Below are 25386 nucleotides of genomic sequence, written 5' to 3'. Positions count from 1 at the left end.
CTTGCTCTGCATGTAGGGGTGCCATGACTAGCAGGTGCAGGTATGGGGCCTTGTGAAGCTGAGGGCTTTGGGCTGGCCAGTGCTGTACTGAACACCCCAACTGTGCCACGACTGAGGACTTCGGTATATAAAAGCACCATGCTCACCTGCAGCATGGAGTGTTCATGCAAGCTTCCCAGCTCAGAAGCATTTTTCCTGAGATGCCTTTAGGACTGCACAACATTGCATAGTCCCATGGGCATCCCAGGAAGTGCTGCTGCGCTGGAAGCTTGCATGACTGCTGTGTGTAAAAAATAAAATGAACCCCCCATTGTGCAGTGAAATAAAGTATGTAGCATAGGCCCTCCCTCACCTTAGCTGCAAGGAGGGAGAAGAGTAGAGCAGCTGGTGTATATACGAATGGGGGACTCCAATAAGGGGTTCAAAGACCTCCTCCCCACCACAACCTGGCAGAGGCATAAGGCGAGTGCAGTCGTACCTCGGAACTCATCCTCGTACGTTTTGGCTCCCAAACAATCGAAAACCGGAAGTGATTGTTCCTGTTTTCAAACGTTCTTTGGAACCCAAACATCCAACGTGGCTTCCGCAGCCAATCAGAAGCCACACCTTGGTTTCTGAACATTTTGGAAGTCAAATGGACTTCCGGAACGGATTCTGTTTGACTTCTGAGGTACCGCTGTATATTACCTGCTTTCATTTGCAGTTTGTAACAAAGTGCAGTTTTTCATTTTATCCATATATATGGAACTGTAGTTTGTCAACAGCTTCTCCCCTATTTGTTTGCAAAACAACAACAGAGAATCTTCTAATTTCCTGGCCTCACACGGAAAGGAGGTGGGGAGAAGAGGGTGTGGGGGAGAACATGTTTCAAAGGCTTGCCATGACTTGTGTATGTAACACAAACCATGGTTTATTGTTGTGTAAATCGGGCCAGAGTGTTAAAAATGTGGCAAGCAAGCATTTAGTATACACATAAAAGCAACTCAGGGTTCTTTTGTTACATATTAGTGAAATGAGTTGACTGAGGGGGAGTCAGTAAAATTAAGGAAGAAGGCATTTTCTGAAATATTTGGTGAATCAATCAGCAGGGAAGAACTAAGCACTTTGAGGTAAGAAACTGTTGACAAAGAACTTTCTAGCCTAGATCAGTGTGCTTGCCTCCCAAAGCCGTAAAATCCTCAACCCCTTTCTCTGATAAGAAAAGAGCAATATCTATAATCTGCAATGTGGTTTTTTAAGCTGGTTTAAGAGGGAAAACAGCATCAGTTATGCTGAGGGATGGTGCTGTTGCATTTTCCTGAGGCAGTTACCAGCTAGCTCAGAGGGAGGTAGAATGTCTCATCTGGGATTAATTTAAAGGCAAGCTTTCTTCCCTGGTGATGAAGGACTTTTGCTTTGTGTGTGTTTTCAATCACTCAGCTGCAATCACACTCTTGGGTTTTTTTTCTTCTTCTTTCATTTCCACAGGCCCTCATTTAAGTTGCTTTGAGACTGTTGTTACCTACTAATTTAGCTGCAAATTCTACAAACATCCTCAAAAAGAATGCCGCACTTGTTTCTTCAATGCCCACTCACAAAAGGGTGGAATGCAAGCTGCCCCCTCCAAAATATTTGTTTGAAGAGCTCATGGTGGATCAGTGGGTGGGGGGCGGGGGCGGCAAGTGTCTGTGAACAATTGCTGTTTGGTCAGAGTGCCCAACACTGAAATCTCATGTATTGAAATCTCATGAAATCTCATGTACTCAGACATACTGAATTCAGTGGGACTTGCTCATGTGTAGGAGACTGCAGCTCTGCCATTGTTATGGAAGGAAAATAGTATCGGGCAGGCATCTTGAGCAAGTCATTCCAGTTCAATCTCAGTTTCCGAGCCATAAAATGAGATTAGTGACTTAAACCTTACTTTATATTTGATTGAGCCGTTGTTATTATAAGATCTGGACTTGCAATATTTTTTGCTTGCAGGGGCAAAAGTCTACACAGATGCGGAACATTAAAGGAGTAGCATGCTGTGCTAGGATGTTCTGAACCACTATAGTCTGCAAATGAAAGATCACATTAATGCCCACCACTGTGTCAGGGGTGAGGAACCTGTAGTTCGCCACATGTGATTGGACTCCATTTCCCATCAGTCCATGCCACTAGGGTCAATTTGCAGGGTTGGTGGGCGTTGCAGTCTAGCCCTGCATTAACTCCATAAAACAAACAGCCAGCACAGTAATAATAATAATAAATAATAATATTTTTTTATTTATACCCCGCCCTTCCCGGTTCAGAAAACAGGGCTCAGGGTGGCTAACAACAAATTTAGAACACTTAATTGTAGAAGCAGCATAAAATACAGTATAAAAACATGAATAACAATAAAATTCAAAGTTCAGAAATCAATTTGGGGGAAATCCATCTAATAAGCATTAGATAGTCACCAGGGCTAGCTGGCTGAATTAGTCCTACTTGGGCCAGGGAGGAGGCCAGGGGAGAATTAGCTGTGGGGTCTCAGAGCGCTTAATCTTCATAAAAGGGGAGGGGGAGGGAAGAGAAGGGAAATAAAAGATCAGGCTGAATTCAAATTAAAGGCCAGGCGGAATAGCTCTGTCTTACAGGCCTGACAGAAGGAGGTTAAATCCTGAAGGGCCCTAGTCTCATGGGACAATGCATTCCACCAGGTCGGAGCCAGTGAAGGGCTGGCTTGCAACCTCTCTCTCTGGTGTTAATTTTTTCTGTTTGCAGGGATTTAAAGTAAACAAACATGGGGAAGCATTAGGGGTTATCCTACGTCTTCTGCCTGAAGAGTTATAGTCCATTTCACCATCTCAGCATTCTTCCACCTAATTTATCTGCATGTGTGCACCCAGCCTTGAGGGGGAAAATACTGATTGGCGAATCAGTCACACTTATTTAGTCTCGACTTCCTTATCCACTCAAAAGGGACAAGTGGGGTACATCTCCCCATCACATTTCCTTGAGTGCTAAGATAGTAATCATTCTTACCCACATGGCATCTTTGCAGTTCTGCAACAGGGGGATTGGGCGACTTTGAGCGAGTTTCAGCATTTTAGGCCCATGCCTCTAAAATATAAATGGGAGCAATTCATCTTTTAGGATTCAAGTTCACCCCATCCCACCAACTGAGCTGCAAGGCAGAACTTGCAGTTTCAGAAGCAATCAGGTTGTCCACCTCCGCCACCCAGCTCTGTTTCAATTTGCATTTGCACATTGCTGTACACACCAGAGAAGGGCAGTGGTGTATTCATGCAAAGCATCTTACCTGTTGGTTTCCCTGCACCTGCAACCCTCGCCCTCCTTATTTTTGAAATTACCATCTACACATGTGTTGTCATCAAGGCCGGCCCAATACATTTTGGCACCTGAGGCAAACCACAAAATGGCATTCCCTCCCTGCCAGGAAAGAAGGGATGAGTGAAGATTTACATCAGGAACAAGGGGGGGGGGGATAAAGATCTACACCAGGATCTGCTGCCCCTGTGGATCCTGCTGCCTGAGGTGGTCTCCTCACCTTGCCTCATGTGGGGGGCTGGCCCCGGTTGTCATTTGCTCATGTGCAGCAGATGTCTGAAATGTATACACCCCACCTTAACTGCAAAGTGAATGTGACTTACATCTTCAAATTGAATGGAAGGTGGTTTCAGGTATATGTTTCCAACAGGTAGATATGAGTTGTGGCTAACATCATGTGCTTCCAACACCAGTAGTGGGAGTGCACTGGAGCTGGAGTAAATGATAATGTGCACACAGCCTTCATTTCTAGTCACAGGGGTCATGTTGCGGGGAAAAAACAACAACCAGTGAAAGCCTTTGGTTATAAAACAAATCTATTAAAATACAGATAGTAAAATGAAGCTGTAGCAGGCAAGAAATGCTTCATTTCAGAAGTGGCATTCTATGCTCTGGTAACCTCTAGGTTAGATTATTACTGCAATGCATTATACAGTAGGGTTGCCTCTGAAGATGATTTGGAAACTTCACCTAATGCAGAATTCAGCAGCCAGGTTGCTCACCGGGCAAGATGGTTTGAGCATATTAGACCGATCTTGGTCTGACTGCACTGGCTACCAATTAGTTTCCTGGCCCAATTCAAAGTGCTGGTTTTGACCTATAAAGCCTTAAATGGCTAGGGACTGCAAGGACTGCCTCTCTCCATATGAACCTAGCCGGTCTCTAAGATCATCCTCTGAGGCCCTTCTTCATGTGCCTCCTCCACGAGAGAGCCAGAGGGTGGCGACATGAGACCAGGCCTTTTCTGCAGTGGCCCCCCCATTTGTGGAATGCTCTCCCTGGGGATGTTCAACTAGTGCCTTCATTTTACACATTTAGGCACCAGGCAAAAACCTTCTTCTTCAACCAGGCCTTTTGCGGACTGACATCCGATGCCCTTTTAAATGTGTGTGTGTGGGGGGGGTGTTATTGGTTATTTGTTCTTATTTGTACTCTCTGTTTTGTAGTTTTTATATTGCAATTTTGTGTTGTGAACTGCCCTTAGATATATAGAAATAAATTTAAAAAGCACCCACAAATATACACTTAAACCTAAAAATGTAAGGTAGCCCCCCCCCCAGGAGGGGGAATAAACACATAGTAGTATTGCAGAAGGCACCAAGTGAAACCGCTGGTTTTCAAACAAAAAAAGCCAGCAAAATGTTACTTTCCAGAGGCAGCTGGTGTTAGCACATACTTTTCGAAAGGGAGCTAGGGGGCGTCAATAAATTATAGGCCTGTTAACCTAATATATAGCCAAGATAAATAGATGAAAAGCATTTCTTAACAAAACCCTGTTAGAATCCACCTTGGGCACATTGCAGACTTCATACAGAAGACCTGCAACACAGTCCTTAGGATAGTGTCACCTGCATAAAGCACTTTCATTATGTCTCCAAATTCCCCCCCCCCCCAACACATAGTTTTCTTGTAGAAAATGTTTTGGGGGGGAAATAGTCCCCCCCAAATTTGGCGTGAGGGGGACAACTGACCCTCTCCATGCAACTTTTCCTTTTTGTGTATGTGCACGTGAGACACGGAAGAGGGGTTAAAAATGTATTTATTGAGAGGGCTAGTTCCTGCCTCTGGGGACAGGTCAAATTTCCGAAGGAAATAATGGAAATCTCTCTCTCTCTCGTGGCGCCCCCTGAATTCTGCCCTCAGCGTCCCCTCAGCTCAACCCGGCCCCTCCCCGGCCAGGCAGCAGGCAGGAGGGTCTCCGCGCCTTCGTGTGAGGTATTTATAGCCGGCCTTGCGCTACAATCCGGCAGCGGCGGCGGCGGCGGCACCAGGAGTCCAGCCGAGCGCCTGAGGGCGGAGCCGAGCGCAGCTCCGGGGCGGGCACGGCGCGCCGAGGAGCCCGGCTATAATTCCACCTGCAGCCATTTGCGTCGCGGCTTCGGCGGCTAGGCGACAGCGCGGAGCCCCGGCGACACCGGCTGCCACCACCGCCGCGCCTCTCCGCCTTTCTTTCCCTGACCAAAAGGAGTGGCGGCGCCCAATGAACGGCAACGCCGGCGGCGAAGGCGGGCTGATGATGGAGGAGGAGGAGGAGGGTAAAGAAGCAAACTGGCCCCGAGGCTTTATTTCTCGTAATGTGGAGGTTCAAAACCCTCCTTTTTGAGGGATACAGCAGGAGCGAAGTCGTGCGCTCCCGCCGCCCTTTCGCGCGCGCGCTGGGGTCGCGTTTGTGCGCTCCTGAGGCGGACGGTGCCTTTTGGCGGCAGGCAGAACTGCACCGGCCCAGGGACGCTTCTTTGTTCTGAGTGCTTTATTGAGTATTTGTGTGGTTGTGTGTGTGTGTGTGTGGCGCTTTTGGTGTGCGTGGTTGTGTGTGTGTGGCGCTTTTGGTGTTCCTTCTCCCCGCCAACCTGACTCTCCCGGCTGCGCCTCCCTGGGCAGCAGCAGCAGCATCCTCGGTGGCGCGCGAGCAGAGTTAAATGGAGAGCTTGAGGTGAAACGGGGCAGACTTTTCCCAAGAACTCCTCCAGGCGGGCGGGGGGGGGGGGGGGACTGTGCGTGTGTGGGAGTCAGGCATGCGGGGGGGGGGGGGGAGGAGGAAGCCGGCATCTCTCCCCAGCAGCAAGTGACTAATGGTTCTCCTGCGCTTATCAGTCGCCACCATTAACTTCTGGCTTTGCAAGGGCGCTTGGGAGGGGAAACCCAAACACGCCGCCACCCACTTAGTATAAACAAACGCACACCTTCAAAGGCGGGGTGGGGGGTGGGGGGAGAGAACCCAGCAACCCAAAAGTTTGTCCACATTCACTCAGTTTTTAGCAAGTGGGCGTGTCCTTTTAAAATAATGAGCAGCAGCAGCAATAATAATGATGATGTAGTGCAATAAAACGTATTCCCATTGCTATGGGCACAAAAATGAAGTTCTTAGCGAAACGCCCCAGAGGAGATGGTTAAAAAAAAAAAGTCCAGTGCTTTTATCAGAATGCAACTGGCAATGAAGCCTGGCAGATCCAAAGTTTTTGCATTTTTATTTTTAGATTGAGGTAGGTATCTGTGTTGGTCTGACGCAGTCGAAATAAAAATAAAATAAATAAAATGAAAAAATTGTCCAGTAGCACCTTATAGACCAACTAAGTTTGTTGTGATATAAGCTTTCGTGTTCATGCACACTTCTTCAGATATTTTTATTTTTCTTATTTTATACAATACGGTCGCAGCAAAGAGAAGACCGCAGCATAAAGTTTATGGCGTTATTTTACACGGAACCTATATGGACTGCCAATGTTTTAAGGCCATGTAAATAATAACCACACTGGCATCCTCAAGAGTTGAGCAGCGATCCTAGTCACAATCAACTTAAGTGTAAGCCCCTTTAAAATTTCGTGGGGCTTGCTTGAGTTTAGCTGCCAGGTAGCTCCATCCACTTCTTTTTAATTATTATTTAAATACATTAAAAAAGTTTTAAAAAGGGGGGGAGGGGAGAATAGGGTATAGTATATTGCTATAACAATTGATCACATTTTTAACCTATTGTATTTTGCAAAAATGAGTTCCAAATTCCATTATACTTGTCCATGCAATAAGCATATTTGTCCTTCTATAAGCAACCTGCTTACAGGTAGCAAGTGTAATCAGGTCTTTGATCCACTGGAGAAATGGAGAGCTCCATGTAGTTTTTATCAGCTTTGCCTGGCTGTGAGTAGGATTGGCCCAAAAGTTGACTTGTAGTGTGAGGATGAAACCTGTTTGAGGAAATGTATTATAAGAGGTGAACACACTTGCAGGTGTAGGCTCTTACGTAGAGTTGGGTGTGCCCAAGCCATCGGTTTCCATGGACTTGGAGCACCTAATTCAATATAACATTGTATTGCTCATACTGCACACATAGGAAGATTAAGCTTTCAAAAGGTTAGAGATAGTGAAAAACTGAGTAATACAATTACAGATAGGTAGCCGTGTTGGTCTGCCATAGTCAAAATAAAAAAATCCTTCCAGTAGCACCTTTAAGACCAACTAAGTTAGTTCTTGGTATGAGCTTTCGTGTGCAAGCACACTTCTTCAGATACAAGAAAGCTCATACCAAGAACTAACTTAGTTGGTCTTAAAGGTGCTACTGGAAGGATTTTTTTATTTTGACTATGGCAGACCAACACGGCTACCTATCTGTAACTGGAACCATGGAAGGCACCACATTGAGCCGCATGAAATGGAAGTCCATCAACCTCACCAAGAAACTTGCACAGGTACAGACTGATATCTTCTTTCTTACTAAATGCAAGAACCTGGACATTATACCCAAGGGTCTTAGAATTAAGAACCCTCTACAATCCACGTATCCCACTGAATATGCAAGAAAACTATGCAACACTTTCTCTAAGAAGCTGCTGTGTATCTGAAGAAGTGTGCTTGCACACGAAAGCTCATACCAAGAACTAACTTAGTTGGTCTTAAAGGTGCTACTGGAAGGATTTTTTTATTTTGAGTAATACAAGCGAGTTTTCCAGGTATTTCCCAGAGTGTGTAGAGCTTTCTTTTAGCAGTGTGAACGTTTTCCTTTACTAACTTTAATTTTGGTAAACAACTTTTCAAAAATGTTGCTAGCTTATTGCTAGTTTAGCAGCATAATGTAGCCACATGCTTTATTTCCCTGTCCTTCCTTTAAGGAACTTATTCCGTGATTCTTCTCTTTCTCCACGCATCCGTGTTCCCAATTCAGTAGCTTGCTCAGAGACATAATGATAAAGCACAGGTCATCCAGCGAGTTTCGTAAAAATTCACACTCGGGTATTTCATATGCAAACCATAGGCCAAGGTTTACCCTATGGTTTGAAGTGCATGGTTTGTTTGGGAGCGCTGAACTTTGAATCCAGTTCAGACAACCCACTGTCCTTCAATGGCTTAGATCAGCATGGTGCAGCAGAATGACCAGGGATGAGTAAAAGCAGCTGTGATCTTGGTCATGCATTTAAAGCATTCTTGCGCCACTGTAACAGTCATGGCGTACCCCAAAGATTACTGGGACCCCTCACAGAACTGCAATTCCTAGCACCCTTATCAAACAACAGTTCCCAGGATTCTTTGTGGGAAGACATGATGATTTACATGTATGGGGCGGGTGTGTTCCTCCTCTGTAAGTTTGTTCCTCCTGTAAGTTTGTTCTGAGCCATGGTGTGGCTCAATGTGGTTGTGCAAACCAGGCCACTATGGCAGTAGCACTCCAGGGTTTCAGATGAAAATATTTCCTACCCTGCATGGCGTTTCCAGGGACGCAGGTGACGCTCTGGGTTAAACCACAGAGCCTAGGACTTGCTGATCAGAAGGTCGGCGGTTTGAATCCCCGCGACGGGGTGAGCTCCCGTTGCTCGGTCCCTGCTCCTGCCAACCTAGCAGTCTGAAAGCATGCCAGTGCAAGTAGATAAATAGGTACCGCTCTGGTGGGAAGGTAAACGGCATTTCCGTGCGCTGCTCTGGTTCGCCAGAAGCAGCTTAGCCATGCTGGCCTCATGACCCGGAAGCTGTACGCCGGCTCCCTTGGCCAGTAAAGCGAGATGAGCGCCGCAACTCCAGAGTCGGCCACGACTGGACTTAATGGTCAGGGGTCTCTTTACCTTTACCTTTATGGCGTTTCCAGGGATTGAACTGAAAGCATGCGCCTTGTTTAGGGGTGCCATATTTCAGAAAGGGAAGATCCAGACACAAAAGATGTTGAGCTTTTGTTTGGCAAAGTTGTAGGTTGAGTTGGTTGGATTTTTTTTGCAAAATATCTTTAAAAAATGAAGTTTTCGCCATAATCTACACTTCATGGATTGCCAAGCATCTGGATTTTCCCGGTCATTTTGGAGATTTTCGCCCCGACACTTTTTGATATCTGTATTCTTGCTATGTCCGGGAAATTCCGCACGTATGGCAACCCTAGCCTCATCAATACAGTCGTACCTTTGTTCTCGAATGTAATCTGTTCTGGAAGTCCGGTTGACTTCCGAAACATTCAAAAACCAAGGCACGGCTTCTGATTGGCTGCAGGAGCTTCCTGCACTCAAGTGGAAGCCGTGTCAGACATTTGGCTTCCGAAAAACATTAGAAAACTGGAACACTTCAGCATTCGGGAGCCAAAACGTAAGAGTACCACAGTGTTCAAGAACCAAGGTACTACTGTACTGTTGAGCTGTGACCCCTCCCTTGAATATTGCATGTCCAGTTTCATGGCAGATCTCTTGCGCAAGTGCTCCCTGTAGTTGCCAAGGTGCCATCCTTTGTGTTTACAAAATAAATAACCCATTTTGGGGGTTTGGGATTTTTTTGTCCATGGACGAAAACTTAATCTCTTTTACGTACAGCTGGAAAAGTTACTATCTTGGCGTCTCTTACTGTACACTCAAGAGTCTTGTTTGAACACAAATGACTTGATGTAGTTAAAACATCAGTTTAGCTTTGCTTTTAATGTTTGTTAAACATATAACAAGTAAATTAAATCATATTATTACCTGGCACAGCATGCCCCTTTAATATATTACAGTTCTGTTTGCTAGTGAAGAATGAATTGGCCCAGATAGATCTGTTTAATGTTCCTGCTGATGTCAGCTTTCTTTGATGGAAAAATATGAATGCAAAGTAATAATCTTATAAAATTAAGTTCCGTTTAGTCCATGCTGGTGTCCAAGGTACTTATTCTGCTTCTTTCAACTGACTAGATTTCGCCTAGATAAAAAGCCGTAGGCGAGGAAACTATCACTTTTCCAATGTATGGGATTCCATCACTTTCTGGCAAATTAAGATTGCACAAGTCACCAGGGAGTCTTGCAAAAAAATAAAAAATAAAAATCCTTTCCCCAAAAAGATCAGACTTTTTCTGATAAGGAGTGTGATGTGGAAATGCACTGGGAAGGGTGAGATAAAACTTGTCATCCTCTTTTTAGATTCAGCATCATCTAACCTCCAGTCAAACAAACTGAGATGAACGCTCAATTAAACAGGGGGGGGGGGGGTCCCCACTGCTTGAAAATACTGAGTTGAATCCAATTAAGTCTTACTATGGACAGACCAATAAAATCAATGGACTTAAGTTAATCATGCAGTCCTAACTGCTCCTGGAAGGAGTTAGGGTCCCGAGAGGTGGGTCCCTCTGCTGATAGTGAACTCTTCTACACCTGCTGAGAATGTGTGTGGTTGCAGTAACTAACACAAGGTTCCCAAAATGGAGTGTTAAACGTCTTGTGGAGGAGCAGGGCCAGTTATTGATTCATTGGCTTAAAAACCTGCCAATTTCTAGGTGAAAAAGCCCAATCTGGCTCCCTCCGCTGTGCTAACTTCAAGCTGGTGCAGCAAAAAGAGAATTAGAAGCAAACACAAAGGTAGCTCCACCCTGGCTCCTCATTAGATTGTACATTAAAGGTAAAGAGACCCCTGACCATTAGGTCCAGTCGTGGCCGACTCTGGGGTTGCGGTGCTCATCTCGCTTTATTGGCCGAGGGAGCCGGCGTACAGCTTCTGGGTCATGTGGCCAGCATGACTAAGCTACTTCTGGTGAACCAGAGCAGCGCACGGGAACGCCGTTTACCTTCCCGCCAGAGCAGTACCTATTTATCTACTTGCACTTAGACGTGCTTTCGAACTCTAGGTTGACAGGAGAAGGGACTGAGCAACGGGAGCTCACCCCGTCGCGGGGTTTCGAACCGTCGACCTTCTGATCAGCAAGTCCTAGGCTCTGTGGTTTAACCCACAGTGCCACCTGATTGTACAGTACTGTAACTTAAATTCGTTTATTTGGATCCTGAAGATTTGCAATTGGAGAAGGTTTGGTTTAAAACTATGGGGAAATGATCATGATTTTAAGAGTGCTGTCTGAGACAGGCACACAGACTGAGCTGCTTAAAATAATTTATAGCCAACATGGCTTTTTTCTTTTCTTCTTTCTGTACAAAAACTAGACATATTGATGACCATCCCTCAGACAGGCACACACAGTTTGGCACCAATTGAACTGTTACTCCTCCCCCCCCCAACAAGGAGTTAGTGAGTTATTCCATACCTTAGATCTAAGCAGTGATTCAATCTAAATGAACAATGAAACTTGTGTACCCTGTAATCCAGGGGTAGGCAAGGTTTAACTTGCCTGGGCCGGTTCATTCCAGCGGAGAACCCTCTGTGGGCCGGATCCTGCTCACATGCCCGCGATTTCCGGCGTCTGTGCAGACACAATTTCCAGTGTCTGCGTCTGCACATATGCAATTTTCGGCCCCACGGAAGTGAGTCCCTGCACTGTTTAGCGCAGCGTGCGGGGACTTGCCAAGCAAGCGGCTTGGTTCGGGAGCGGCTTGGGGGGCGGTTAAACGACCCCCGTGGGCCGATTGTGGCCCATGGGCCTTAGATTGCCTACCCCTGCTTGTAATCCATATATTATATCTATTTTCTTATAATGTATATTAAATCAGTTTCCTGTACTGGAGCATTCTTCCCAGCTGTTTTAGTGGTAGGACTACTTAAATAATCTAACCATGATGATCATATATGACTCAAATAGCTATGGACCCAATGACATTGATGACTAATTTATTCGGCACATCAAACTGAAAAGGTAGAATATAACTTAAAACTGTGCTTCCGTGAGACCTAAGAAAGCACTTAAACTTCATAAAAGGTTGACAGGCAGAGTAATTCTGTGCAGGGTTATTTGGAAGCAAACTTAACTTGCATTCGATGGGGCTCACTCCCGAATAAGTTTATTTGGATAGGTTTGCAGTCCAAACTATGTACTGGAAGATGTGGCTGCTGTGTGTTGAACACGGGCAAAGTGTGCACTGCCAGAAGAGTTAGGCTATATAGTTTGTAATGGAAAGTGTTGAATTTTAGGTTGGGTTAAGTTGAAATCATTAAAAAATAAATAAATCCTTTATTGGTTTTAAAAACAATTACAAAACAAACAATACGCAACCATCAACAAAAGGCAATCCAAGGTCAACACTCATTACAAAAGGAAAGAAAAGATTGAATTCACATGTCACGAATGCCAACCTCCCCCCCCCCCCGTTGTGATTCCTAATTTACATTACAACTGCACACTTAACTTTATCTCTCCTAGGTTATTCAGTTGCGTTAATTTTGTAATGTTCTCTTATTTCATGCAGAAATCAATCCAGGCCTACCAAAGAATTTAGATTATTACAATGTTCTTTTAAGCGTTCTCTGTAAATATTCCACTCTCTATTAAGTATTTGATCTGTGTGGTCTCAAAACCTTGCTGTCAATCTTGCTATCTCTGCATATTCTAACATTTTATTCTTTCAGTCTAGTTTTGAGGAAGTAGACTCTCCTTTCCATACCTTAGCAATTAAATCAAGTCTTTATGTAGCCTTATGAGGCTTTGCCCTCGGGTGGGAAAAATATTGCGTCTGGGAAAGGGAAGTGGGAGTCAACAGACACTCAAGGAATAGTTTCGGAGAAAAAGGTTTTATTTCTACCATCCATGAACTGGTAGAAGGAGCAAGTGTGATAAGTCACAAAAAGCATGCACGAGTTCACAATCATGTGCACAGAGTTTATATATACCCATTCCAGTTCCCTCCTCCTTTCTCCTCCTTCCAGAGTCCTGCTCCATGAGTTCCTCTGAGCATGAACAGAAAGCTGTCTTGGGACTATTTTGGACTCTTGGCGCCCTTCCCAGGAAAGGGGTTTCAGAGTGTTCAGATATGTTTCAATCTCTTGTTCTGGCATGGTTCCCGGACAGAAAGCAAGTTGCAATGTGGTTCTTTAGCAAGGCCAGAAGGCATGAGAAAGGCCTGAGAAACAATGGACTGTTCTCTACCTTTGTTACAGCAGAGCGGAATGTTTCTGGTGCTTAGCTGCTGGGAAAATGATTTTGAGAAGCTTTGAGAAGCTTTGAGCCTGCTTTGGTGGGGGGTGACTTCGGGCCTAGGTGAGGTCACCTGTCCTCACCTTCCTTCATTTATAGTTGAAGGCTCTCCTTGCTTTCCTGCAATGGTGATGGGATAGCAAAGACTACCCTCCATTTTTTGGAGGTGTTAAGAAACATGCTGCATAGGGCAAAAGGAAATTTGAACACTACTAGCATTGTGATTACTCGTATTGTACCAAGGAGACCCTTGCTCCATCGTGAAGGTTCTCATTGGCTTATGGCTAGCTAACCTCTCTTTCAGTCTAGCCTACCTCTCAGGGTTGTTGAGAGGATAAGTAGAGGAAAATTATCAACCCTGCTCCAGACGAGTGAGATAAAAATGTAAGATTTTTAATGATTCTTACCTTTGTATAGTACACTATGCATCAGAGCCAGCGGTTTCTATACTTGCCTGCGCATCTCTCCATTGTCCCAACAGCGAGCAAGATCAGTTTATCACAGAGACTCATTCCGGCCAAGCAAACGCTTTTGAGGTGGGTGCAAAAAAAAAGGTCAGCTAGGGGGAATTCTTGGGGCCAGTTGCGTTTGACTCTTTGGTATGCCAGCCTTGCCCTATCCTGTGCCAGCCCCCAATTAAAAGAATAAGACACTTGTAATACCGCTTTTTCTCTTTGCAGAGTTTCCAGCAGGGCAAAGCATTTTTCTTTGGGTTAACTTAAGTTGCATCGGGTAACAGCTTCTGTTCAGAAAGTTACTGTTTTTGGAAACTCAGTGCTGCAAGATATCCAGGCCCTGTGCTTACTCAAGCAGTGCCCATATTTAATTTCAGTACAAATGCTTGAATGCCCAGTGACTCTGACAAGGGGCCTTTTGTCACAGAAAGCTCACGCTTGCCCTGAAGTGTGAGCTCCAAGTATGGGTCAGTCTGTAAAAGTGACCTTTTCTATATAAGCTAAATATAGATGCAGACATAACAGGGACATAGTCTGTGTCTTCTTGGAAAGAAGTGTAATTTGGAAAGATATTTATTGTTCCTAAAAGGGCAAATTAATGGGGATAACCCTCCAGACAGCTTTAAAAAACAAACACCCATCCCACAAATGTTGTTCTTATCCCTAACAACAACAACAACAACAACAACAACAACAGTTGTTATTATTTTATTTATATCCCATCTGACTGCGTTGCCCTAGCCACTATGGGTGAGTTCCAGCGTAGTATAAAAACACAACTAGACATCAAAAACTTCCTGATACTGGGTTGCCTTTAGATGTCTTCAAAAGGTTGTGTAATTGTTTATCTCTTTGACATCTGATAGGAGGGTGTTACACAGGGCGGGTGCCACCACCAAGAAGGCCCTCTGCCTGGTTCCTTGTAGCTTCACTTCTCGCAGTAAGGGATAAGTCATTGAAGGAACTTACTGGATTTTACTATGGGTTTATCTTCGGACTAGATCAGCTGTACAGGTGCATTAAATTTGGCACGTAATCGCTTCCGTCGAGTAATGATGGAGAGGTGAGCATGGTAAAAAAAAACAATATAGTAAATAAAACAGAACGCTTTAAAACACACATACAAAAGAGAACTTTACATAATGAACAGAAGCAGCACAACACCAGTACCAGAATGAGTAGAAGCATTTGATGGCCTGGGAAAAGAAATATGGCGAAGTACGTGCCAAAGGAGATCATTTTACAAGTGGGCCACCACTGGTATGATCTGCCACCTCGCTTCAGATGTTGGGGGGCATCTGGAGGTGGACCTCAAAAAAGATCTTAACAGACAGGCAGGCTGACATGAAGGCAAATTATCCTTCAACATAACTGGCCCCAGGGCATATAGGGCAAAGCTTTAAAAAGCAGCACTCAATGTTTATTTCTAGTTAGCAGGCCGCACCAGCAGCTTGAACTAGCTGCAATTTCCAGGAAGTCTTAAAACAGGCCCCACTTGCTGTGAGGTTCACCCATGGCAAGAGTGGACGGCTTCCCTCCATCAAATAGTTGCTACCATGAACAAATCCTTGAGTGCTGCAACCAGTTTGAGCCGTGAACTTTACCATAGGTTTATGTGTCTTTGTTACAGAGAACCCAGAATCAAGGATATTAGGTGGCATTTCCAGAAACGAGAAATGTGTGCAGGGAGTCATGGTTCTAGCCACAGGGCTACAGAACTGTGATCTGCTTAACTGAACCTTGCTAAATCTCTTGCTTTTTTAATGCACGTCAAGACCACAGAACAGGATTGTTGTGTCCAGTGCTAGCCATATGCAAGAATTAGGCCCATTGAAACGAATGGACTAACTTGCATTCGTTAATTTGAGTGGGTCTTTTCTGAGCAGAGCTTCATTGCCAACAAGCGTGAGTTTGTCATGGCTTCACTATACATGGGTCTTACCTAAGGTATACTTAGGCATACTTCTTATACCTAGGAAGTATAGCTAATGGTGTCCATATGTCATACCTTGGATCCCAAACGCCTTGGTACTCGGACGTTTTGGCTCCCAAACGCCGCAAACCCGGAAATGGCTGTTCCGGTTTGCGAACGTTCTTTGGAACTCAAATGTCCAACGGAGCTTCCGCAGCTTCTGATTGGCTGTGGGAGCTTCCCGCAGCCAATCAGAAGCTGCGCTTTGGTTTCCGAACGTTTTGGAAGTCGAAAGGACTTCCGTAACGGATTCTGTTCGACTTCCAAGGTATGACTGTACCAGCTGAACAGTGGACAAAGAAATGTGGGGGGGGGGGATCAAGAATGTGTATAATGGGGGGAAATCCTCAATTTTACATTTTTCTAGTAAATGTTAGCGAGACGGTATTAAGGAAAACTTACGACGAATGACAAATTAACATCCTATACTTCATTAAACTATCTTGTCAATTAAGCTTCCGAAATTGCTATCACATTAATGCATTGGGATCGTTGTTGCACATTAACTCAATTTTTCATGCTTATTAGACAAGCTGTATTTTATGTGCCAGATTTCTCTCTCTCTTCTGCTTTAAGTAATTCAAGCTAATTCCCCCCCCCCCGTGTGTGTGTGTGTGTGTGTGTGTGTGTGTGTAGGATTTGTGTCTTGGTAAAAGTCAGTGGTTATGTGTGGAACACCAAGCACTAAAGTATGGAAAACTACAGCAGTTCATTTAAAAGTAATCCAAAACAGGAATCGGCAGCAAATGGCTTCCAGGCCTCTCCTGAAGAAAAGCTTTATGCCTGAATGATTAATTATCCTGTGGGTGGCAGCCAGATAACAGCACCCTGGCTGTTGCTGGGAAAGAGATATGGGTCTTGGTATAAAGCAACTTCCTGTGATATATTTGGCCATTAAAATGTCAGAAGAAGTCACGGTTCAGTTTTTAATTTTTCAAATTATATCTTAAATAACTGAGAATATTAAAACAACTAGAGTGGCTCATTCCCTGTTTTGCTTATGATTTCTGCTCGCCTCTGGCAGTTTCCCTTGTATTATGTCCCCCACTTTTCTGCTTTCAGGGAACTCTTCCCATATTGGTTTGTCTGCCAAAGAATCTCAGTGCATCTGCCACAAAATTCTTGCCCGTTAGAAAAGTCCTGAGGAATGTTTTAGGTTGCATGCTTGAGTAGCCCAAAAATTGCAAGATGCAAGCAACCAGGCCAGGATTCTTAGGCCACATGGCAGCCCAGTGTGAACTCAGAATGCATTGAATGCAGCAAAACCTCTCTCCAATGCTAAACACTGCAGGGCAAGATCAGGGGTGGCAGGCAGCCTTGAGGGAGAAGCACTGCCATTACAGTGGTACCTTGGTTCTCAAACTTAATCCGTTCCGGAAGTCCGTTCCAAAACCAAAGCATTCCAAAACCAAGGTGCGCTTTCCCATAGAAAGTAATGCAAAACGGATTAATCCATTCCAGACTTTTAAAAACAATTCCTAAAACAGCAATTTAACATGAATTTTACTTTCTAACAGGATCATCGATCCTTAAAATGAAAGCAGTAAACAATGTACTGCAGTCAATCAATCAGTAGCTGACCTGGGTTTCAAACAGTCACAAAAAAGAGCCACAGAAACGCAAAATAAATAGCAAAAACAGACAGTCCTCAGCGTAACGCTCAAAACAGAAGTGTGGCACTCAGATTGGAAGTGTAACACTCAAAACGGAGCACGTTTGGCTTCTGAAAAAAGTTTGCAAACCGGAACACTTAACTTCCGCGTTTGCAGTGTTTGGGTCCCAAGTTGTTTGAGTACCAAGGCGTTTGAGAACCAAGGTACCACTGTATTTAATTTCTTATTGAAGAACTCCTGAGAAATTTCCAGAGCTCCAGAAGCTCAGTTTGAAAAATTGACTCCCCAAAGGGGTGAGACCAAAATTTATTTTTTCACTTGTGCATATTTTTTTGCATGTTGCACTGTGTGCTTGTTCAAGCATTGACCTGTTGCATAATCTGCTTGTGCAAGCAATGATGTCACATAAGTCTGAAGTTTGTAGATTGAGGTCGGGGAAACATGCCACAGGGATTGATAAACGCAGGTTCTTGGAACACAGTATTATGGCTTCTTACTATATTATGGCTGCTTATGATGTTAATGAAGTTAAAATTGATTTATTTGAAAGGTAACCAAGAGCTTACATTTGTAGCTGCTGCTGTTTGTTTGTTAGGATTGACTTGTTTTGACGTGTGTTATCTGAATTGTGTAGGCTTGTAAACTCTTCAGTGGAAATGCGCTATATAAATATTTTAAATAAATAAAAAAAGATGATTTGCACACATCTGAATAGGATCTAACATTTACTGGGGAGTATACCCCATTGAACAGAGTTGGACTTCCTTCAGAGTAAACATGCATAGAATTGTGCTAAAACGCTGCAGTTCCATGTATACTTTCATGGGGGGGGGGCGGTACTCTCTGAAATTTTAGTTAGTTACTTCTGAGTAAAAATGTTTAGTATTGCATTGCATGTTTTGGAAGTCTCTAAAATCCCGTTGCAACAGCTAAACAAAGCAATTGTTTTAAACATTTTTTTTAGCTGCTCTTGTATCATAATTTGTGAGTTCTCTAGCATCGAGAGTTTGCAGTTTTGTTGAAATTCCATTATACAGTGGATACATGAGGATTACCTAGTATTTATTCTTAGGACTTTTATCATGTGTTATATAAGAGGCGAAACAACCTCTACTGTTGCTTGTAATTTTAGACATTCTTGTTTTTTAAATGTGTGCACTTCCGCACTGCAGTTTGTTGTGGTATCGCTGCTGATCGTGCACGTTTTAGTTTTGCACAACAGCCACATAACACTCTTAACCAAAATTCCTTCCCAGATTATCCCATTTTAATCTGATTTACAACCACCACTACCCTATAACCCTATACTGGTAATGTGGACGAAGTTGGGTTTGTATCTGAATATGCATGCCAGGGTAAACCTAGCCATGGTTTCCTGGGACTGTGATGCTGCTGGAGCGGCCCCACTCCCACCAGAGCAAAGTGGGGCTGCACTGAGCTGCCTGCCCACCCACGTAGGAGGGAGCCCACCTTGCTGATGTGGCCCTTGGCAGCTGGAGAGGAGCACTGGGCTGGGCCAGGCTGGGGTCGCCTATGTGGAGGTACCTGGTTCATGCCCCCACAAAAATTGTCTGCCTGGAGCCCTGGCCCTCCCTGCCACCCCAGACACTACGCCCCTAGCATTCAGACACACTTAGATGGGGCATGTCAACCTGGGATGGTGGTCTATCTGGGAGAAGAAAAACTCTGATCCTAAGCCTCTGTGGCCTTGTAGGAATATCTTTGGGAGAAGGGTCCCTAAAATGGTTGAATGGCGCCCTGTGCGCCTCCTTCCGGTAGCTCCTGCAGCCAGCTGATGCCAAACATCTTTCTCTGCTTACTTTTGGACCACACAGGCAAGGCTGGGTCTTGACATCTGGGCTAGGACCCTGCTCAGGCTTATGCCCCAGGGAGGTCCCTTCTGTGCTGCTAACACAGTACCGTATTTTTTGCTCTATAAGACTCACTTTTTCCCTCCTAAAAAGTAAGGGGAAATGTGTGTGCGTCTTATGGAGCGAATGCAGGCTGCGCAGCTATCCCAGAAGCCAGAACAGCAAGAGGGATTGCTGCTTTCACTGCACAGCGATCCCTCTTGCTGTTCTTACTTCTGAGATTCAGAATATTTTTTTTCTTGTTTTCCTCCTCCAAAAACTAGGTGCGTCTTGTGGTCTGGTGCGTCTTATAGAGCGAAAAATACGGTAGTTTGACTTTACCCCTGGAGGCACACTCCATTGTCTCTCGAGACAGACAGATGTCAACAACAATTTAGACACATAATTTCTCACCAGTAAAACAATGTAGTCTGGAAAAAGAAGTATTTCATCTGCTATTTCTGTGCAAATGGAATCTTAACTTTTCTGCATTGCAAATTTCTGACCACGTTAGAAAACTTCAGAGCGCTGCATGCTGGGAGCTACACTGCCGTCGACAAAACTTTCTTTTTTGTAGCTTGACAAATACACAGAATAGATTTACTGTGGAGAAATGTATTTGTTTCATCTTGAGACTGACCATTATTTTAATAGTGTGAATTCACAGAGTGGCGACTATACGAAATCAGCATGAGAAGTGAATTCCCTGCCATTCATAAATAATGATATAAGCTTTTGAACACAATGCACGGTACGATGGCAACAAACCAATATTCCTTGTAGGGCATTCAGCTTAAAATCATTGTGGTTCGTCTTTAAAATTTAATTGGTACAACAGGAGATCTATTCTGAAGCGCTGTCTGTTTCTCTTGGCAGTTACCATGAATAAGTAATGAAGGATAGTGATATTTTAAGAGATGTTGATGCTCTAAATATGCATAGTTCTAATACCACTGCATTCAATTATTTACTTACTATATTTTTACCCCTCTTTGCAGACAATTGCTGTTTCTCAAAGCAGCTCGTATCAATAGAGAGAGAGACAAAGAGAGAGAATTCTGCCACCAGGCTTACAAACTAAAAAAAATATGACAAGACGCACAAGGAAAGGGGAGTAACAGGTAGCGGTGGGAAACCAGCTCTTTAAAGCCAGAACAAAGTGTTGAGCTAAAAGCACTTATGCCCAGTTTGAGCCAGCCTGATTTTCCTTGATTGGTAGTCTGTCAACTGGTGCCATTGTCTCTTCAGCAGAGAGCCATTTCCCCTTGCTTCTGTCAGCCGCAGGGTCCCCTGGAAGCTAGTGTCCTTTCAGGCAGGGAGGAGCCAACCTTTTGGCTGATGGATGGGACCAGGTTGGTCTCCCGCTTGCCATGATGCGCTCACTGGGAGGCAGGGAGTACAGCTGCCCGGTGACTATTGGTCCCCTGGCTGATGGCAGAGGCCAGGGTGTGCTGATCAAATGACTGATCTGTTCCTGTTTGCTGAGCCTCTCTTGCATCAGTTTGCAATTCATGTACCCATCTGACTAAGCGAGTGAAATTTGGTCTTCTGTATGGAGGGACAGTTTGTTTAGCACCAAGCGCCCATCCCCTTTTTTGTGAGTTATTGCTCTGTTTTTATTGTGAAACACCAGACGGTACTCTTTCTTAATTTTTTTATTTTACAGTGCACAATCAGTCTCTTTCACTCTCTCTCTCTCTCTCTCTGCCTCTGCATGTATGCACTATTTTTGTATATATGCATTCACATGCACAAGGACACATGCACGCACATCCTTTTTCATGCTCTGCTGCCGAAGAGGATGAGAAAAACCCAGATGTTTTGCATATTTGGACGTTCACATGAGTAACACACACATTTTATTCATCACAACGCTCCACACACCCCAATAGTGTGCTAAAAGTAATTTTAAAAAAGCTTCACTCTCCCACCCAAAAAAAGCTCAACTCTGCTCCCCCCCCCCCCGCTCAGCGATTGCCGGCAAGGGAACAGCTGATAGGCAGCCTGTTAGACACGTGGGGCTGTTAGCCTCTGGGCAATCCTCCCCCCCCCCCAATTTCAACAAGTCAGGGCAATTTCCCCACATTTTCTTAATTTGGAGTCCTCAAAAATGGGCATCATATACATGAGGGCATCCAGTACACTGAAAAATATGGTATATAAAAAAGGATCAGCAAATACTTATAAGCCTGTCATCTTTCTCACAGAGCTTTGCCTGCCATTTTGCAATTATAGTTGTGACAGTCTTATATATAGTTTAATTCAGTGCATGATGCAATTGTCACTGTTTTTTCCCATTTTATCTTACTAATTTACAGCTAAAATGAATAACCAGCGGGAAGCACTGCAGAGAAAGAAGAACGCAATCTTAGTGGATGGCGTAATTTTAAACGGCCCAGTGGCAGATGCAAAAGCCGGAGAGAAATTTGTGGAAGAGGCCAGCAAGATCATAATGGAGGAAGTGATAAAGAAAGCTGCGGATGTAACAGAAAAGGTAGTGATCTCAAATGTAATACTTTTCAGTACATAATTCACAATAAACTGTCACTTTCCTCATCCCTCACATGCTATTATCCTAAACGAGAAGCCAGTTTTTTCCTAGTACCGCCGTACCTTGGTTTTCGAACAGCTTAGTTCTCGAATGGTTTGACTCTCGAATACCGCAAACCTGGAAGTGACTGTTCCGGTTTGCGAACTATTTTTGGAAGCTGAACGTCCGATGGGGCTTCCGTGGCTTCTGATTGGCTGCAGGAGCTTTCTGCAGCCAATCAGAAGCCGTGCTTTGGTTTCCGAAAGTTTTGGAAATTGAAAGGACTTCCGTAACGGATTCCGTTGGACTTCCAAGGTATGACTGTATGTGATTAAAAATTGGCACAGTTCTTCTTTAAAGACTTATTTTCAGTTATTTACATTTGTGTATTTAACTGAGGGTCTGTAGTGGGAGATAATATATGAATGCTGTGTCCTTAGCACGTTTCTTTCCACTAACCCGATATTTTCCCCAAATTAGGTGTGTGAGTGGCACCCTCCTGAAAAGCTGAAAACGTTGCTTGATTTGGAATTGAAAGACACCGGAGAGACCCATCAGAGACTCCTGCAGTTCTGCCAGGATATTATACGTTTCAGTGTCAAAACCAGTACGGATCCTATGTCTATTATCTACTGTTTTTATTCCATTAAATACTATGATGCTCTTTGAAATAGGTTTTCGGAACGTCAGGCTGTTCTTGCTTTTGCTGTCTGACAAACAAGGTGACAGTTTGACAGATTCTTCATTTTCTGCTATGTCAAACCAGAAAGACCCGTAAGGCCCATTTTGGATGTACGACACCAGCTTCATAAGCCATGGTTTATGAAGCTGTGATTGAGCATCAGGGCTGTGCGCTTGTCCATCACCTCCTGATGCTCACCCCTGCGGCTTAATATTCTGGTTGGTTAACCAACATTAAACCAGAGTTTTCTGGTTTAAACAAAGCAACATCCTAATGCTGAAGTTGGTGTGTAAATGGAAAACAGGAAGAAGGGCATGGCTCAAGTATTCGTTCTTGACTCCATAAACTGTGGTTTATGAAGCCAGGAACCTAAGTCTGTAAGAGTTTATTTTACTGTTGCTCTGGGGCAGTTCCTGAAAACTGACATCTGTGGGTGAGTTTTCTATGTCTTGCCTTAATGTGATGCTGCACTTACTGTATGAATTGGGAACATCATGAAATGAGTTTCCCTGCCAATATGCAATTGTGGCTGTTGTGGCAGAAAAAATCAGTACATGATGGCCCTGGGTCACATTATATAATATCATATCACAGACTGAGGATATTTTTTTTCTCAAGGTGTCAAGACTTATCGGTAAGGAATATATTGGACAACATTCCTGTAAAATGCAAATGCAAATCATGGTATAATTAAGTTTAAACCTAACTTTATGAAGAAATGAATATTTCACGGCTTCTTCTAAAGCTTTTATTATGTAGGGGTGTGGGAGGAAAATAAATGTGCAGACAGAGCCCACAGTAAATGTTAATCTATTGCTATTATTATTAATTTCATTTCTATATCGCTTTATATTTTTTAAGGGGGGGAATCTCAAGGTGGTTTACGACCTACATTAAAACATCAAATAAAACTATCCAGAATTAAACATTACTGAAGAAAGCCAAATATAAAGTATACATTCAAAGCAACATAACTAAATGGAAACTAAAATATTATCTTAAAGATAATACATTACAAAGGAGGTCAACTACAGAATGCACATATAGTGCAGCAAAGATAACAAAAAAAAATTATCTAAAGCATTTCAAAAGAAAACATTACTAAAGGAATATAAAATGCACATTTAAAACAGCATAATTAGCAAGAGAATCAAGTACTGATTGATTTTGTAGCTGGAGTCAATCTAGGCCCCTCCTTCCCAGGCCAGGTGGAAAAAGACCGGCAATTCAGGGAACAGGTCTTCTAGGACTTCCAGCCAGTTCTTTATTCCAGGGCGCACTTAAGGGTACGCAGAACCGGCACCTCTTTTTGTTGTTGTTAAAAAGTGTGGCACTTACTATAACAACTTCATGGTGAATGCTAGCACCTATTTTTCTAGAAGAAAAAAGCACTGGTTGTAGCTAATCAATACTTACGAAAGCTTCAGAGGTAAAATTCCCAAGTGTGCATTAATGTTCTAACATCCCATATGATGGATCTAATTCTAACTCTTTTTATCACAGAATGCTAGATAGCTTTAATATGCTCTTTTTCATTATTGATGCTGTTTACCTATTGCTTATGCAGCTTGAACTATTCCCATGTAAGATAACAAACTCTGATAAGCTTTTAATTATTCGTCTTTTAACAGAGCCTCTTGTGTGTCTCTTAAAGGGGACAGCATAAGTTAAAAAGTATAGATAAAGGAAGAAAATACCTTTCTGAAACTTTTGGAGAATCCCCCCCCCCCCAAATTATGGGCAGTGTAATAATATATTTATTTGCAAGAAATTATATACTGCCTACGTTAAGAAAACAGGGACGTGGGTGGCGCTGTGGGTAAAACCTCAGTGCCTAGGACTTGCTGATCGTAAGGTCGGCGGTTCAAATCCCCGTGGCGGGGTGAGCTCCCGTCGTTCGGTCCCAGCTCCTGCCCACCTAGCAGTTCGAAAGCACCCCTAAGTGCAAGTAGATAAATAGGTACCGCTTTATAGCGGGAAGGTAAACGGCGTTTCCTGTGCGGCGCTGGTGCTGGCTTGCCAGCTGCAGCTTCGTCACGCTGGCCACGTGACCCGGAAGTGTCTTCGGACGGCACCGGCTCCCGGCCTCTTGAGCGAGATGAGCGCGCAACCCTAGAGTCGGTCACGACTGGCCCGTACGGGCAGGGGTACCTTTACCTTATGTTAAGAAAAAAATACACTTGCTGTGAAGAGCATAAACATCAGTGATAAAACTGCAACAACAATATAATATTAAAATTTATATCCCACCCTTCCTCTCAAGTGATGAAACAATTAAAACATGTAAAAACAATTCTTGCACAGATGGAGACTAGGGAAGACCACTCCTTCAAAGGTTTGTTAAAAGGGGAAGGTCTTCACTAAGTCGCCATAATTTTCCATGCATGTTTTTAAAGCCCTATGTGCTCTATATATCCACTATTCCTATTGGGTAAACTTGTTCTCATTGTATATAGAAAGTGAGGGCAGATAATAGAAATTTCAAATGCTCAATTTTTCCCCAGGACCCCTGCAATTAGGTGTGTAGAAGTTTACCTTCTTAGCGACGAAACGGAGACAACCCCCCACCCCCTAAAAAATACTATCTTTTTGTCTTTATGCCACCCAGTTTCAATTTAGAGATCTCTCTACTTCTGTAGTTAGAAGTAGAGTTGGGGTTATTCTTTCATTTGGAGAGGCGTTCCACCTCATCAAATAGATCAGACCCAATTCTAAGGGGACACAGGTGTATCAATAAGCAGGTGTGCCTTGAAGAGGCCTGGCTCAAATTCAGCGTCCAGTGGTCCTGTGCGCTACCTTTGTCCCTCCCTGACAGTCCATCTCTCAGGCAAAGGAAAAAGCCTGGAGCCGGGGGGGGGGGGAGGATTAACAGTCAGCGCAGAGCTTCTATCTGTTCAGAAGAGGCTGCAAGGATACACAGTGTATCTCTTCCTGCAGGTACTTGTGGGACTTAAAAATCCAACCTTTTCAAGCAAGTG

General features: G+C 43.9%; 1 protein-coding gene across 3 annotated transcripts in view; it reads left to right on the top strand.

Annotated features, from left to right (window-relative positions):
- The first annotated feature begins 5329 nt into the window (after positions 1-5329).
- Positions 5330-25386, top strand: part of GADL1 (glutamate decarboxylase like 1) — a 104254-nt gene continuing 84197 nt past the window's right edge. Inside the window, exons 1-3 of one of the 3 annotated variants that reach the window (XM_080974834.1) lie at positions 5330-5552; positions 21515-21690; positions 22207-22333. In XM_080974834.1, coding sequence (XP_080830960.1) covers positions 5498-5552; positions 21515-21690; positions 22207-22333 — 358 coding nt within the window. In that variant the 5' untranslated portion in view covers positions 5330-5497. Of the gene's footprint in view, positions 5553-17853; positions 17897-20194; positions 20318-21514; positions 21691-22206; positions 22334-25386 lie in introns of those variants that run through there. The other 2 variants (XM_080974833.1, XM_080974835.1) reach the window with 2 other exon arrangements.

This window comes from Podarcis pityusensis, assembly GCF_964106645.2.
Source record: "Podarcis pityusensis genome assembly, chromosome: 12".
Classification (NCBI taxonomy): Eukaryota; Metazoa; Chordata; class Lepidosauria; order Squamata; family Lacertidae; genus Podarcis; species Podarcis pityusensis.
Note: the sequence above shows the minus strand (reverse complement) of the source record. Positions and strands in the feature narration are given on the sequence as shown.